Here is a 16,395-nt window from a genome sequence, read left to right as displayed (position 1 = left end):
CATGCGAGACACAATACGAGAACTAGCACTATCGATACATATAAAGTCTATTTTTTTATTCGGTAGACTGAAATGACAGCTAATTGTATGAACATGAAATGTCATTTCATACTATTAACTGTCATTTCAGTCTACCGAATAAAAAAATAGACTTTAAGTTAGCTGTATGGGCAGCAACTGAGCAGATTCCAGGAACACCACCCTTAACAACTCTTAGGCTCACTTGCACCATTTTATTTAAAGTTGTCCCCTACACTTTTTTTTTAATTTGTGAGTTTATTGTTATTTCTACTCAGAATCACGAGCTCTTTCTATCCTAATAGGAGAAAAAGAGTGTCCCAAGGTTTTTTTCCCATTATCTTGGGACACTTTTTTTCTCCTATTAGGATCAAAAAAGCTCATGATTCTGAGTAGAAATAACATAAAAATCCCAATTTTGAAAAAAAAAGTGTAGGGGACAACTTTAAATAAAATGGCCCACTTGCACCATTCCATTAATTCGGGGTTAACCGGAGTTACCATGGTTACCAGTACAATTTGACACTGGGTTAACGGTTTAACCGCTCAACCTCGGGTTAGTGGGATGGTGCAAGTGGCGCTTAGTGGTTAAGGGTGGTATTCCATCTGTCCAAGATCTTTGTCCAATGTCATTACATCTCACTCTCTCAAGCAAAATGTGAGACAAAATACGCATTGGACAAAGAAATTGTACAGGTGGAATACCACCCCAAGTTAGATAACGTCACCAACGCAGCAGCAGATGTCTTTCAGAGGGCTTCAATGTATAGATAGTGTTAGACCAAGAAAAGTCTGCAAAGATTTTGTCAGTATACGCAGTACAAGTGTTATTTTAACCGTCAAACTTCTATAATATTGTGACGTATTAAATAACACCTGTGCACTGCGTGTGCTATCAAAATCGTTGCAGAGTTTTCTTGGTCTAACTCTATGTGGGAGGACCATTCCTCCATTCACCGACGGAGCGGCAGCTGATTTTCACGAGGCATCTGCTTTTTCGAGTAATTGATTGGGAAGAACTTGGTAGTATACTGCCGTCCTCAAGCTAAAAGGCCGCAAAATGCAGCAGTGCCATTTTGAGAAATGAGCAAAAAACGCGCGAAAACATTTTTCTTGAAATTAGTAGGATATAAGCATATACATTAAACGTTATAATATAGTATTTAATTAGTACTATTTTTTAAGTCAATTTAATTTAGTAATAATTCTTAAAAAGTGCTCTAAATCATTAAATTTCCGTTCTTGGTTTGTACCTGTTTAACAAAATTACGCTAATTAAACGACTATAAGGCAGCTAAAGTATATTTAGCGGTCTTTTAACTTTGTAATTTTATCTAAAATTGAATACGTTGTACAAGTCATATGAAGTTAAAAAGTAGAACATAGCTAAAAGGTGACTAGTAGATCTAACCGCCTTTTAGGTATGAATAATAAGTCAACTCATCTAATACATCAAAGACTAAAAGGTGATTAAAAATGTTTAAACGCCTTTTAATTTAACAAAACCATTTGTAATTGTATCGTTTAAAAGATTTTGTGAATTCAGCTAGATAAAAAGGCAGCTATCTTCAGAACAAAATGTAATAACTGCTTTTTAGTTTACAATCATTTCAAATTACCATAAACAAATTTAAGAAGTTACTTTATTCAGAGCAGGAAGAAAATAAATAAAAGACATAAGATACTAAAAATCAAATGTAATCCAAGAAATTAGCGTTCAATCATTCTCAAAATAATATTTATTTGAAGTTCAAGTTAGTAATAAACTCTGCTAATCATAATATTACTGTGGGACAACGTAGGAGTAAGCACATCTTAATTTAATTCGCTTTGCGATCTTCTTACATGCTTAAAATCACAGTTACGTCAGTTTAATGTAATTCCTAATTAAAAACACCCCTCAGTCTTCAGTACGAGCAATTATTTTAATAGTAAAATGGCTTACCCATATTGTTTGTAATTGTACTATAACTACTATAACTTTTTAATACAGCTAAATATGTTTTAATCATCTTACAGAATTATCCATAATCGTTTTTAACGAAAAGGTAGATAGTCAGTCACAAATCTTACACAACTAATGACAATGATCACAATTACTTAAACAAGTAGATAACAAATTCGTATTTGTACTTATGGAGATCAATCAACTTTATTTCTACTTAAAAATTAAATATAACATATAAGTCAGTGATCAGTCTTACATGATTTTTAAGAATAGTGAGGTAGAGAATACTACAGGCGTAATACATGCCCGATAATTAAAGTAATTAGGTTCTTAACTCAAATAATATGTTCATTAAAACTAATAGCGACATACTACCGCGATTCTGGCAAATCGCGCCAAAATTTCAACTTATGTGTAGGTATTACTTGTGAGCATTTGTTTATAATTTCCTTTTTTCTACCAACGTCGGTACCTTTGGGATCGACTCGTTTGGGAAAAGTAATAGGGCTTGGATTCTTCAAGTATTTGTCATTTAGAAAGCGGAGTTGCTGGTAATCATTTTTGAATTCAGTTTTGTATGATAAATCATAGCACCCTCTAGTAAAACATGCTTGTGTAATATCACGAAGGTAAACACGTGGATTCGAATTTTGAATTCTACGCTCTGAAGTAAAGTTAGGCACGTTAATAAAATCTTCAATTACCATGGATTTCACTGTTACTTTTCCCTTGTTCGCTGATCCCACTGATTCCGTAAAATCAGCAAAGTCGTAAATTTTGCCTTTGTGTTTCATGGACAATTCGACTTGATGATGAAACTGGTCACAGCTCATGAAAGTGTGACCAGGTTCGAAGTAGTACAACGTTATGGATTCCGTGCCTATATAATCGCTATTAACCATATGAACTAGCATGGAATATAAAAGCCAGTTCTTGTTCTGTGCACTGCAGTTATCAAGCCATATATTTACATGTTTGGTGTCACGATATTGCAAAAAGAATGAAAAAAATGCACTCATTATGTCTTCTTGCTTTCTTCCAGCTATAGCGTCGTGCCAAAGAACAGCGTAAGGTTTAATACTAGATGTTATTTTTCCCAATGGTGCAAAGGTTTGATTATATGTAGCAAGACGTAAACAGAATATTATTTTCTTAAATGTGTCCAATCTTGGAAGCATTATAACCTTTTGCAAATCAGCACTAAAATATATATTATCCGGGTCTTGTTCAGTCTTGTGTTCTTCATACAATTTTCTAGCTGCAACATATTTGTCATGATGAATCGCAAATGATGTGCAGTCCTCGCAGTTATCTAGAATATTTTCCTCGATATTATGAGAACTTTCTTTTTTGTGTATTTGGTAGCTTTCGCAAACCTCACATTCTTCATTTCCTAAATTAGTAAAAGATATATTCATTTCTTTAACGACCTGCCTATATAATTCGTAAGAAACTGGATCTTGAGGATATTTTTTGCAAAAGTGGTCATGCATAAACGTGATAGTTACGTCGCTCGGCAAATATCTACGGTTAGGAGCATGCGCTCTTCGGTAATGTGGTTCTAAAGGATGGAACGATTCAACGTGTTGACGAAGTATTTCTCTATCGTAAGCTAATGTCTTAGTATGTTTTCCACGTGAATCGGTCAAATCGTCATCAGCTAAAGAGTTGTACAAAACCTTGTCATTCGTTTTATTAAATCCGAGTGTAGTCAAAAAAAATATTTTACAAACTGCCACTTTTGTATCATCATGTTTTCTTAGGAAAAACGTTCTCCTTGGGGCTCGAAGATTTGGTCCAGTCTTTTGCCTCTTAGGTACAACTACAGGCACATTATTTTGTATGAATAATCTTCTTTCTTTCCATGTTAAATTCCAGTAACTGTCGTTAACATCCTCTCTCTCTTCATCTGTCAATAAGGTAGTGCATTTTTTATGACATTTTGAATCGCACCCTGGCTTAACCAGATATTCCAATCGCTTGTCTTCTTTCTTGTCGGCGTTTCTTTCACTTAGACTTGTATCGTATTTTTTTCGCTTAGGTGCAGGTGAACTTTGACCATTTTCTCCAGATAAATCAATACTAATCTCTTCGCTATTGTTAATTGTGGGTATATAATTTAACTCCGTAGTATTCCTTCGTTTTAGAATTCTTTCACCGATTTTATTAGTTTGGGTATCGGGTATGATTTCTATGTTAATGGTATTTCTTCGCTTAATAATATTGGTTGTATTAAACATAGACATATGGGAGTGCTTATTCGGATGTTTATTCAAGACTGGGGCCGCAATTTTATTTTCAGAATCATCACTACTACTCGTTTCTGGAATATAATTTTTGTCGCGCACGGAATCATCGGATGAAAAATCATCATCTCTGTGTGACGATGAAGAACTTCGGCTGCTTATGCTTAGCTCTTCATCACACCTTAAATCAAGTTGTTTTTCAGTATTGGTCGCTGGGAACGCTTGTTGGAGAAGATCTACGGCATTCGACAAAAAGACAGAAGATTTAGATTGTGTGGTAGCGTACTCGTTAAAATTATTAAATATATCAGATGTGAGTGAATAATTCCTGCGATTGACTTCATTTACCATCTCTTGGACACAATGTTTAGGTAATCCTTTTTCCACAGGTTTTTCGTGTGATGACGTGGGTTCCACATAATGATCAGGCAACTGGATGTTATGACAATCGACCGAATGATGGATGTCTTCACTGTTTTGGTTTGATGGATTTCTACATCTGTCTAAAATGGTTTTCAACCGAGAGGTCTTCGGTTCATACCTGGAGCAATTAAACATATTTCTATAAGTTCTAGGTGCCTACCTTATCCTAAAAAAGTAGTTTTTTTGTCCCGCGTAGGTATGTGAAGTGTACTTAACTGTGAGAAGACGTCCATAAAAACGTTTTGGTCAAAAAAGTAAGATTATGTTTCCGATTATACTATTAATACAACTTATGCAACACACTACAGGCAGACAGACAATTTAAAGATTGTTTTATGAGTTCTCATGATTGTTTTGTCTCTCCATCACCAGGCAAGCTTCATAGTACATACAATGCTATTAAACATATCTTCACAAGATATACCTACACATCAAATTAGTTCCCAATTGAAAATGATGAAGTAAAATGTACATTGAGTAGAGTACTAAACTTGACTAAAGAAATAACGCGCCAAAACAGGTGTTAAACTATCTATAAGAAGGTCGTTAAACGGTAGGTACATAATACTTATCCCAAATGAATACGTAAAAATACTTTACCTCGTGAGTTTGCGCGGCTGCATACTGGAATTGGCGGGAAACTGCGCCCGGTCTTCACGTGCCACACCCTCACTCGACGGGAGCGCCCGCGCAACTGATTTCGTTGCTTCGAGCGAGGATCAAGTAACCGCCTTATTGATATGGAATACCTAGTTACCGCGATATATTTCTGGAACTGTCTACTATTTTGTTCTATCATTGCCAAATTAAAAAGCCGTGACGGCCTTAAACCGATGCATTTGCATGTATACCTTTTACGCCTATACTAACGACAAGGCGGCTAAGCGACTTTAACGGCTTTTTAATTGTGTATTTATAGCTTAGCTGCTATTTAGTTTGGGAGTAATCATCATTTGGCCGTAATATTTGTTACGCTAGGGAGCAGTTAAAGTACAGTAGCCACCTTTTAGTCGTGGAAGTTGCAATAACTGTTTTTAAGAGTTGTACTAAATACCCGATGTCAAATAGTAAGAAGCAGTTATTGGCCTTTAACAGCCTTTTAGTGAATTTTCTAATTAAAAACTGCCTTTTTGCTGGTAAAAGTGGCAAAATGGTGTATTTAGCCGCTCGCGGGACGGCCGTAACTTCGCGGTTTTTTCACATAGAGCTATGACACCTAGATAGGTAGATAGAGAATTGTTTACTGTATCGCGCTGTGATATTAACTCAAAAACGTCGTAAGAGCCTTTAACGGCCTTTTAGCTTGAGGACGGCAGTATAATTCTGTTACTGGCTTAAGGTCTAAGCGGGGGGAAAATGTGCTTGTCATATTAAAATGACACCTAACATGCTAATTCTCCTATTGGTCTCGTATATTGTCCCGAACAGCGTGCGTTTGAAGTGCACTTGTGTGCGTAACCGTGTGCAGTGGCTTATGACATAACACAAACGAGTGGACATACAATATACTCCACATTGTAATCAGATCTAGCGCGTGTCTTACTAACCAAGTTAGTTTTAATTTGAACAACTGTTTGAGGCCAGAAATAGTTATTTATGATACAAGTGCGACACTTTTTAGTATAAGTGCGCCGAGTTATCCCAGGTTTGATAATCAAGAACTTAGAGTCAGACCAAAACAAGTCTGCAACGATTTTCATAGCACACGCAGTGAAAGTGTTATTTTAACCTGTCGAATCCCACGATATGACGTCACCATAAGCGTTCTGGCTCATATAAGAGCCGTGGGAGCTGACAGACAGACAGAAAGTGTTATTTTAAACGTCAAACTTGTATGACGTATAAATAACACTTGCACTGCGTGTGCTATCCAAATCGTTGCAGACTTATATTGGTCTAACTCTAACTGAGGAAAAATAGATGTATTGGCAATAGTGAGTGTCGTAATTCCAAATCAATTCATTTCCTCACGATTTTTATAGGTTTTTGAGTCACATCAGCGGGTGTAAAACCACTACCTAACTCCAAGAAATGTTAAGTTTATATGAGACGGTGTCTGTTACTACCGTGACCGTTATAAATTCGGCTAAAACATATTTTTCACCTGTTTGGAGAGATTGTATTATAAAAATTCGTGCTGTCTTGTCACATTTCACGTGTGTTTTCTAGAGTCTACACTGGTGAATGCACCATAATAATATTTAACAAAAATAATGGAAAATCTACATACAAGATACATAGAAAGATACATTATTCATAAAAGCATACATATATAGTTAATCAGTTATGTTACATATTTATAATTTATTAGCAAAGAAAATTTGAAATAGAGGCGTATTTGCAACGTAAATTTTGTAGCCACAGTAAATTTACTGCCATCTTTCGACATGATTAAAACTTTTAGAACGCCATTTAACTTCGATCCTTATTCGAATTTAAACTGTTGTGAGACATACTAACATTGAATAATTTTACGGTTTAGACTCACTTGTTTTAAGTCACTCGCGCGACATGTTGCTCGATCCTTATTCTTTCACTGATATGTGTTAAATTTGTTAAATAAATATCAAAAAGTGGCGCCATTTTGATGAGTATAGGCCAAAGATATGGCGCCATCATATCAGTGAAAAAATAAGGATCAAAGTGCAATGGCGTTCTAAAAGTTTTAATCATGTGTCGAAAGATGGCAGTAGATTTACTTTGAGATTCCGCCTCTATACTAAATTCTCTTTGATATTATGTACTCGTATAATTTAATCTAACACGAAAATTATTCTCTCGTTTATCTACTGATCTATTTTAAGAGCGAGCCGTTAGCAAGCTGATGTTTATTTCGCTCAGTCAGGACAAGTCAGGATGGCCGAGCGGTCTAAGGCGCTGCGTTCAGGTCGCAGTCCACTTCTGTGGGCGTGGGTTCGAATCCCACTTCTGACATAACTTTTTGATTTTTTTGCGTACCAACAATATTGCGTCATTTTGATATATTTTGATTTAAATTGTTATCCTTGTTAAAAATAATCACAGTTGTAATGGTATTTTCAGTTTTAAATTTTTAAAATTATGTATTTAGAAAAAGTGTTTTTATTTTTAAAAAATCTACTCTGCAATAGTACTCTGCAAAAATTATGAATATAATATAATTTTACGTGTTTGCCTCATTTTTGGCTTTAATTTGATGTCACTAATCCGTTTGCCGTGTTTTTGCTAATATCTGTCGTTTGATAGTATTAAAAAGTAAGTTTTAACTAACATGTACTTTATTTACAATAAAAAGTGATTTGTAATAATCTTAACAAGGAGGTAGGAGTTTGTAAACTTTACATTCCGATATGTTATAATTTGTTATATTTGATGTGCTAGTGTTAACGGGTTGGTTATTTGTAGACACGCTATGTCTATGACACTGTATCATGCTAGGTCCATTAACATAGACAACATAGTCTACAGTTTTTTTTATATCGCGTTGCTTTTATTTTCTTTAACCTTTTTGATGCCAATGGCGGATATATCCGCACCGTCGGTCCAACGCCAAAGACGGATTAACTTTAGTCTGTAGCGGCAACATACTTGCCATCGTAAATAAAACAAAAACGCATCTCTACTATAAGAATTACGGTTACACATCGAATGCTAGGAAGGGATCCGTCACAGACCACGGAGCAACATAGACCTACGTATAGATGGAAGTTCAATTTCAGTTTTAAGACAGCTTTTGTGTTTCACAAGGCGTCGAAAAGGTTATTAGGTTAATATTTAAGGGGACATGGTGAGCGTCCCTGTTTTTTTGAAATTGTGTAATGTCTGACGTCATTTGATCTTCACAACCGGACCCGATTTATCACAATCTTGTCACAATCATACCAACACGTGAATTGATACGCTGTGATAAGACCCCACGCGTGTGCATGCAGAGCAAAGGTTGCTTTAGTTGTACCTACTGTACACTGTACAGTCAGCAGCAGAAGTTGCTAAGCGGGCGAGGTGCCCAAAATTATATTGACGCGACTTTATTGTTATAAGAGAATAAGAGCGTGTCAAGGTAATTTTGAACATCACGCCCGCTTAGCAACTTCTGCTGCTGACTGTACGATGTCTGACGGATCTTTAACAGATTCATTACGTTTATAAAACGAGATGTCATATAATAAAAAAATTGACCTACCCCTACAGTGGCTGAGGCCGGAATCGAACTGGCGTCTTCAGCTTACGTCTCTCTTCAGACCTCTTTGTCAGCACTAAAATGAAATATTAAATAAAATTTGAAAAATATTAAATACATTTGATGTCGAACAGTTATATTTATACCTGAAGTACAATAGGTTGATATATTATGAACGTATTTGTCTTAAGAGAAATCGGGTTTTTATTAATTTTTTTAAAGATAAATTAATATTATTTTATAAAAATAATTAGTTTAATAAATAGTACCTACATACAGACAATTATTACTTAAATCTATTACACTTGCAATCGCTATTGCAACTTTCACACGGTTAAATAATTTACTATTTGGAAAAGGAAAACCTTATACAGATACAAAATAGCATTACACAGTAATTTAACGAAACAATTCTTTCTACATACATTTAAGTTTAAAACTCACAACATGGAAAAGATCATCAGTAATTTTATAATCACTAAATATAAAACAAAGTCGCTTTCCGCTGTCTGTCTGTCTGTCTGTCTGTCTGTCTGTATGCTTAGATTTTTAAAACTACGCAACGGATTTTGATGCGGTTTTTTTTAAATAGATAGAGTGGTTCAAGAGGAAGGTTTTTGTATAATTTGTTAACCCGTGCGAAGCCGGGGCGGGTCGCTAGTATCTTTAACAAATGAGAGATGACATGACACGGACGCAAGTGAATGATGAGATGACCAGCGACAGAGAGGTATGGACATGCACCGCGACCCCAAGTTAATGGGACAGTCGCCATCAGATAAAGCGCAGCGGCCAAGGTGCTCAAAAATATGTGAACATGCACTTTAACGTCTTGATAGTAGGGGCTTTGTTCAGATATTTGTGAACACCTCGGCCGCTCCGATATATCTGACGGCGACTGGACAAGGGCAAGAGAATGATGATGATTCAGCCCGCTCTATAGCTCTTACATCTACTTGTCGTGACAATTCATTGATGAATCTCCATTTCTGATAATCAACAAAATAAAATAATAATAAGATTCACAAATGCAACTCTATCGTAGTTAGATCACTGATTTAAGTAATGCGTTTTGTGGTATGTGTTACAATCTAGCGTCAGAGCATCACTGCGTACATCTAGGGTTTTAGAGAAATCAAAATCCACACTGTGATGTTTTTGCCCCATTCTGTTGATCTTACTAGTCATTTTTCTATAGTTACATCAAACGCTAACTCAAATAGCTTCCTCCGGCTTCAGCTTGACTAGTTCCTCAGACATCCTCCACAGCCTCATGGCGTCCTCCTCATCCGTGGCCTTGAACGACATCTTACTCTCCTCACAGTCCATAAAGTACTTCCCCGACATAAAATCACAGTCCTCAGAAATCGCCAGAAAAATAGACGTCTGCGCACCTTCCCAGGGACTCTTGAAAAACGTGAACAGCACCATACTCCTTAACTTCTCCAAGAACTTTGCGTTCTTATAAAATGTTGTATTAACCTGCCCCGGGTTCAAACTGTTCACCGCTACATCGGTATCTTCCAATCTTCTAGCCAACTCATTGCTGAATAAAACGTTACATAACTTACTGTTAGCGTAAATCCTATAGGAGCTGTACCTTCCTTCTTCATTTATATCCTCTATTGTTCCGAATCTATGGAAGTAGGACGATACGTTGACGATCCTGCTAGGAGCACCCTTTTTCAGCCACGGCACGAGGAGAATCGTCAGCAAAAACGGCCCGAAATGATTCACCTGCATATCCCTCACTATACCGTCCCCAGTTTTCTTACCACCCATACCGCTAGCACCGGCGTTGTTAATCAACACATCCAATTTAGCTTCCCTCTGTTTAAACTCGTCCACGAACTTTCTTATAGAAGCTAGCGAGCTTAAATCCAAATATTCGTATCTAACTAAATTATTCTTCGCAACCTTCTTTATAGATGCTTCGGCACGCTTCCCTTTAACGTCGTCCCGACACGCTAAGATCACCTTGGCACCTCTCTTAGCTATCTCCATAGCCGTTTGGAACCCTATACCACTGTTCGCACCCGTTACTATCACCACTTTCCCCGTCATAACAGTGTCAGAGTAACATATCCCTGAAGTCAATCTATTATAAATCTTGAGGAACACGAAGAACGCACCAAGCCAGAAGTACCACATGTTGAACGACCGCCGGTCACAGAGTTTGTTGAGTGACTGTGGTGCTATCTGGGGGCAAAAGTCAGGCTTAATCGTGCTAGTGATACTTGGGTTTTGATGCGGCTTTACTTGGTATTTTAAGTATGTAATGTTATTGATTTATTCAATAGCACAGTACCGTTTTTGCACGAATGCATAAATAAGTAAATTCTTCATTGTCGCGAAAGGTTCATAAATCATCATATGGGTTTTAAAAGATCTATTATATGCTGCCATTATTATCGTTCAGTTTTAAGATATACACAATCAATCAATAATTTTAACAGAATATCATAATCACATGCATAATCTGAATTGCGGCGTGCATATGCAAATTCATACATTAAAACCGTTTATTGATATCACTATGTTGGTTAGTGTACCCGTTGCTACTTCTAGTGACCTAAATAATTTAAAAACCCTACATTTTCGTTTTGAAACTAAGTAGTTTTAGTTATTTTATCCCTCAAACGAATTCTTCTCAAGATTAATCAACAATTATCATAATTCCTTTCAAACAATATAACACACAAACATACTCACGGATGTAATGAATAATAATCTAATCATCGGGGAGTTAATAATCAGGTCACCAAGTACGTTATCTGTAGCGACGTTATTCGCGACCTTAAACTTATATCGAGAGTATACATTATTGTATAGCCCAATCAATTATATACCTTAGTACGTTGTTCTAAGACTCAATGTAGTACTCACGTGGGTCCGCGTGGTACCTTATCCTTATGCAATGTCAAAGTCCTATCCGATTTGATTTATCGATGGAAAAAGCATGTCTAATTAATGTAATTTATTAATTATCATTGATGCATTGTATGATTTAAATCTTTCAATTATGTATCTTGTATGAAACCAATTATCAACCGTGACGGATATTTACAGTAGGTATCTACTATAGAGTACTATAAACTGAATCAGGTTATCATACTTTATCGCACAAGTTCGATAATTATAATGAAAAAAGCACGTGGGTTTAATATCTAGGATCATGAGCCTAAAGGCGGTTTAATAAGTTCCACATTACCAGCATATATATTAAAAAATACCTACTATTACATGTCCAACGTATAGAAATATTTATACCTATCTTAGATGGTAGGATCCTAATGGATGTGGTATACGCGTGCGTCCGTGAGGGACAAAACATAGGCAATGCGACACTATGATTGGTCGAATTTATTTGTTGCCCACCATAATTAATCCATACTAATTTACGGTGGGGAATAAAAAAAAAGTGAGACTGTGACAAGGACAAACAATAATAGCGCTTTCGCTGCTACTCGTACTGAAAGATACATAAAGGCCCGTCTCCATATTGCGCGGCAAACTATCGAACATTGGCTCGCGAGGCAGCCGCGCGCAATGGATACCGGGCTGCCGCGCGAGCCAACTCGATCAGATCGCGTTGGCTCGCGAGCCAACCCGGTATCCATTGCGCGCGGCTGCCTCGCGAGCCAATGTTCGATAGTTTGCCGCGCAATATGGAGACAGGCCTTAAGACTATCCCGTTCGGTCATTTCCCCTCACCCCTCATGCCAGATCCAGTTAAAATATTACATTCATGATACTTATCATGATACGACGCTTTACCACTTAAGTGCGTATCACACTAATGACCAGCTGTGGTAGCATGGTCGTATTTTTATCGCTTGTCACGTAAGTGCGAAAGTGACGGGCATAGTGACAGGCGATAAAAATGGAACCATGCTACATGCGCTCAACACGTCTGCTAGCGATAGCAACATATATTATTATTATTTTTTACTGTTTTTGATTCCTATTAAAAATACAATTAAGCGTTTTTATTTTCATTTACATTCACTCGCTCATTTCATTCATTCACTTTTTCTGCAATCAGTACTTCATGTAGCTGTGTGTGTAATCATTCACCTCAACTCTCGTGGAACTGCCTATAACTGTGAAATTGATGAATGTAGGGTCAACATTCAGAAAATTAATACAGTTCATTGCATAAATCTGAAAACGAAAGGCGATAAAGTCGGCTGCAAAAATAGCTTGAACAAATCTCTCATAACAATCTGAAACCGACTCTGTTGCTCACGCTAAAGACACGTGTTACTTTCAGCTGGCGTACGGGGCTATGGGGGGCGGCGCGGCGGTGGCGGGCGGCGCGGGGCAGCACGGCCCGCTGCCCGCCCAGCAGCAGAGGAACTTCAGAAAAGGTGCGTACCATCATTGGCCATCCTGAACCTTACTCCAACGAGATAAGGCCCACGAAAGCTTAATTTCAAACTCGGATAAATCCTACTAACAGTGGTTTTGAGATTTTGGTAGGTAGGGTAATTCGCCAGTATCAGGCCACTGGCCAATACCTGGCCTCTCTAAACTAAAAATGAATTATATTCACCTATAAACAGAATTCATTTTAGTATATATGTCACCGTAAAATTGTAAACACTCGTCATATTATAATCTAGCTAGTTACATTATAAACTGACGGTAAGGAGATAATAATCTAACCTAACCTACGTTAGATTATAAACTAACGGGTTCACAATCTTACGGTGTCATATAATACGGTTTCAATAACTGGCCAGCCTTCAATAACTAGCCGCCTTATACTAAAATGAATTCTGTTTATAGGTGAATAGAATTCATTTTTAGTTTAGGGTGGCCAATTACTAACAGGTGGCCAGTTACTGGCGAATTACCCTATACAACTTTAATTACTTTAATGGCCATTTTATATCTCAAATACTAAAATATGGATTGCTCCAATTGTTTCTCCTGCCGATCTGTTCATTTCATACCGAAGGTGTCCCATTAACATAATAATTTCTCCCCCAGTGGGTGTGGGCAGCGGCGTAGGCGTGGCCACAGCGACCGGACAACCCCTGCTAACGCCGGCTCCCATGCAGCCTTTTGTGCCGGCCGTGTACCCGCCCCCGCACCACCAGCAGCAACCGGCCCTCCACTATCAACATGTGGTTAGTACCTACACTTTAGGGTTGCCAGATGGTCGGGATTCGGCGGGATTCTCCCGATTTTTAGCATGGGTTCCCGATTCCCGACAAAGTGAAAATTGTCCCGAAAAACAGCTTCACGTCATAAACAATAATTTCAAGTTCCGAACTGTCGTCGAGCGAGCAAGCGACCCGCGTCGAGCCCGTCAGCGCGCGCGCGGGGCGCGCGTGGCGAGAGTGGGCGGAGCAGCTGACTGAGTGCCAATAATGTAAAATATCGTTGTTTTTAATACAATTAATTTAGTTTGAATGGTTTTTTTTCCCGACTTAAGGCCCAAAATCCCGAAAAATTGATATTTTTTCCCGATAATAGCGCCTTTCGATCTGGCAACCCTACTACACTTGCTTTACGGTCGGTTGCACCACACTACCACCAATCGAATTTAAACTGTTGTGAGACATGCTAACATTGAATAATTTTACGGTTTAGACTCACTTGTTTTAAGTCACTTACTTGTTTTACTCACTTGTTTTGAGTGACTTAAACCGTAAAACCAACCGTAAACGTATTATTCAAACACTACCACCAGTTTGGCACTGACATAAACGCTATCGAGAACGTAACTTACTTTCTATGCATCTCGCTCGTACTCGCATATTGGTGCAAGCGAGATGTATGGAAAGTAAGGGTGGAATCACATCTGTCAGCATCGAGCCGCATTTTGTATATGAGAAATCGGTCGTTAGTATGAAGATGCGTACGCATCGGAAAGCTGGAAGCATGCGTACGAGTAATTTCTCATATACAAAATGCGGCTCGATGCTGACAGATGTGATTCCACCCTAAATTACTTTCTCGAAAGCGTTTATGTCAGTTTTGACACTGTCAGTGACTCATGGTACGGGCTCTGGCCGCGTAGCCAACGTGCCAATTGCTTACGCTCCGTAACGATCGAAACGCGACTGTCACTGTCGCACTAATATGGAAGAGCGGTAGAGAGACACAAAGCGTTTCGTTGTCGAAGCGATAGCGATTGTCAGCTTGTCGGGATCGTGGTACTACAGCTTTATATGAAGACATTTTTGTGGCCTGGCGCGCCCTGGCAATGAATGTGTTAATAGATCGTCAATACTAAGATACTGTGTTTGTTGCAGCCGAACTTCCAAGTGCGCATGTACCACGGCGGCGGCGTGTCGTCCATGCAGTCGATGCAGTCGATGCAGTCCATGGGGTCGATGAGCATGCCGGAGTACGCGCCCCCCGCCCCCTCCCCCGCGGCCGCCTCCCCCGCGCTCTACCCGCCGCCCTCGCCCGCGCACACGCCGCACCAGCACCAGCACACACACACACACACGCATCCCATGCAGCCGCATCCGCATCCCCATCCGCATCCACACCCGCATCCGCACCACCACTACCAGCAGCCGCCTTTCCAGGTCAGTATACGCTATATTGTTAAATTATAGTCTATTTTACAAAAGTTTAATTCGTGAGACATATTTTCAAACTGTTTATAGGGCAACGGTTTCACTCGCTTGAATTTTTAGTCGCTATTGGCGACATGTTTCGGACCCTTCGGGGGTCCTTCCTCAGGCTCGAGTGCTCGCGGCGACTGCAACTCGTGCACTGATCGCGCCGCCCGCCTCGTCGCTCGTCGCCCGCGTCGTTGAAAAGTTTAATTGTTATTTCGACAAATTATAAAGTTAATCCAATAGAATCCGTAAATATTAATTAAAATTTATTGTAATAGCAATTGGTCTAGTGAGTACAAAGTTCATTGTTTGCCAATGACTTGACAAACCAAATCCATTTAATCCTAATATGTGATTGTTTTCAATGATGATGATGAAAATTATAACTTAGTACCCTGATGTCCCGAAACGGGCTATTAAAATCGATTTTAATTGAAATCAGATTACCATTTAACAAGTTAGAAGTGAACTAATACAAAAAAAGGTGGGATTCGTTCTCGTTTGCAAAATTACATCCAATTGTAACTTATAAGTTGTATGCAGTTACTGATAAAACTGTTAAAATCCATCATAAATGGCCTCAAACTGGCATAGAATAACTTGAGAGTGGCAGCCACCTTTTACAAGTTGACCCTATTAACGCGTGATGGTCCCACAGGTGCTGTGCCCACTGATGGGCCCCGGGGGCGGGCAGCACCATCACCACCACCACGTGGCCTATCTCAACCACGCGCCGCCCACCGCCTCGCCGCCGCAGCCACATCCGCACCAGCTGCAGGTATAACATTAATTCATTGTGGTTTTGATTTTAGTTCATTGTGATTATGATTTGGATTTCTATTTTGTTGTCGTTTTTTTCTTGTTAAATTTGTACCTTACTTACGCAACTCAGCAAGCTTCGTGGTCTAAACACGGTATTCGACTGAAAAGCTCTCTTTTATATCACGATTGTATCTTATACCTTTAAACGAGCAATTCTTGTATGTACATATATATTTCGGGGATCTCGGAAACGGC

The 16,395-nt window shown here is 38.5% G+C and overlaps 3 protein-coding genes and 1 non-coding gene across 4 annotated transcripts in view; 2 read left to right on the top strand and 2 right to left on the bottom strand.

Annotated features, from left to right (window-relative positions):
• The window catches only part of LOC134657101 (ataxin-2-like protein), a 67,862-nt gene extending 51,693 nt beyond the window's left edge, over positions 1-16,169 (top strand). Inside the window, exons 18-21 of the mRNA XM_063512654.1 lie at positions 13,068-13,164; positions 13,790-13,929; positions 15,061-15,342; positions 16,037-16,169. Of these exons, the coding sequence (XP_063368724.1) occupies positions 13,068-13,164; positions 13,790-13,929; positions 15,061-15,342; positions 16,037-16,162 (645 nt within the window). The 3' untranslated portion in view covers positions 16,163-16,169. The remainder of the gene's footprint in view (positions 1-13,067; positions 13,165-13,789; positions 13,930-15,060; positions 15,343-16,036) is intronic.
• On the bottom strand, positions 1,191-5,940 carry LOC134656781 (uncharacterized). Its single transcript, XM_063512305.1, has 2 exons — positions 5,236-5,940; positions 1,191-4,753 (listed from the first exon to the last, which is right to left on the bottom strand). Exons 1-2 carry the CDS (start codon positions 5,256-5,258, stop codon positions 2,338-2,340), a joined length of 2,439 nt encoding a protein of 812 aa, XP_063368375.1. The 5' UTR covers positions 5,259-5,940; the 3' UTR covers positions 1,191-2,337.
• Trnal-cag (transfer RNA leucine (anticodon CAG)) lies at positions 7,486-7,569 on the top strand. Its single transcript has one exon. It is a non-coding gene; the product is annotated as a tRNA-Leu (tRNA).
• Positions 10,000-11,061, bottom strand: LOC134656750 (retinol dehydrogenase 12-like). The gene has a single exon (XM_063512266.1). The coding sequence runs from the start codon at positions 10,943-10,945 to the stop codon at positions 10,010-10,012; it is 936 nt and encodes a 311-aa protein (XP_063368336.1). The 5' UTR covers positions 10,946-11,061; the 3' UTR covers positions 10,000-10,009.
• Positions 16,170-16,395: the final 226 nt, after the last annotated feature.

The sequence above is a fragment of the Cydia amplana genome, chromosome 19 (genome assembly GCF_948474715.1).
Source record: "Cydia amplana chromosome 19, ilCydAmpl1.1, whole genome shotgun sequence".
Lineage (NCBI taxonomy): Eukaryota > Metazoa > Arthropoda > Insecta > Lepidoptera > Tortricidae > Cydia > Cydia amplana.
The sequence above is the reverse complement of the archived record's forward strand: the minus strand, read 5'-3'. Positions and strand labels throughout refer to the sequence as shown.

Coding starts and splice junctions, on each gene's coding strand:
- LOC134656750 (XM_063512266.1), bottom strand. CDS start 10,945: ATGTGGTACTTCTGGCTTGGTGCGTTCTTCGTGTTCCTCAAGATTTAT.
- LOC134656781 (XM_063512305.1), bottom strand. CDS start 5,258: ATGCAGCCGCGCAAACTCACGAG. Junction 4,754..5,235: donor CAGCCGCGCAAACTCACGAG/GTAAAGTATTTT, acceptor TAATTGCTCCAG/GTATGAACCGAAGACCTCTC.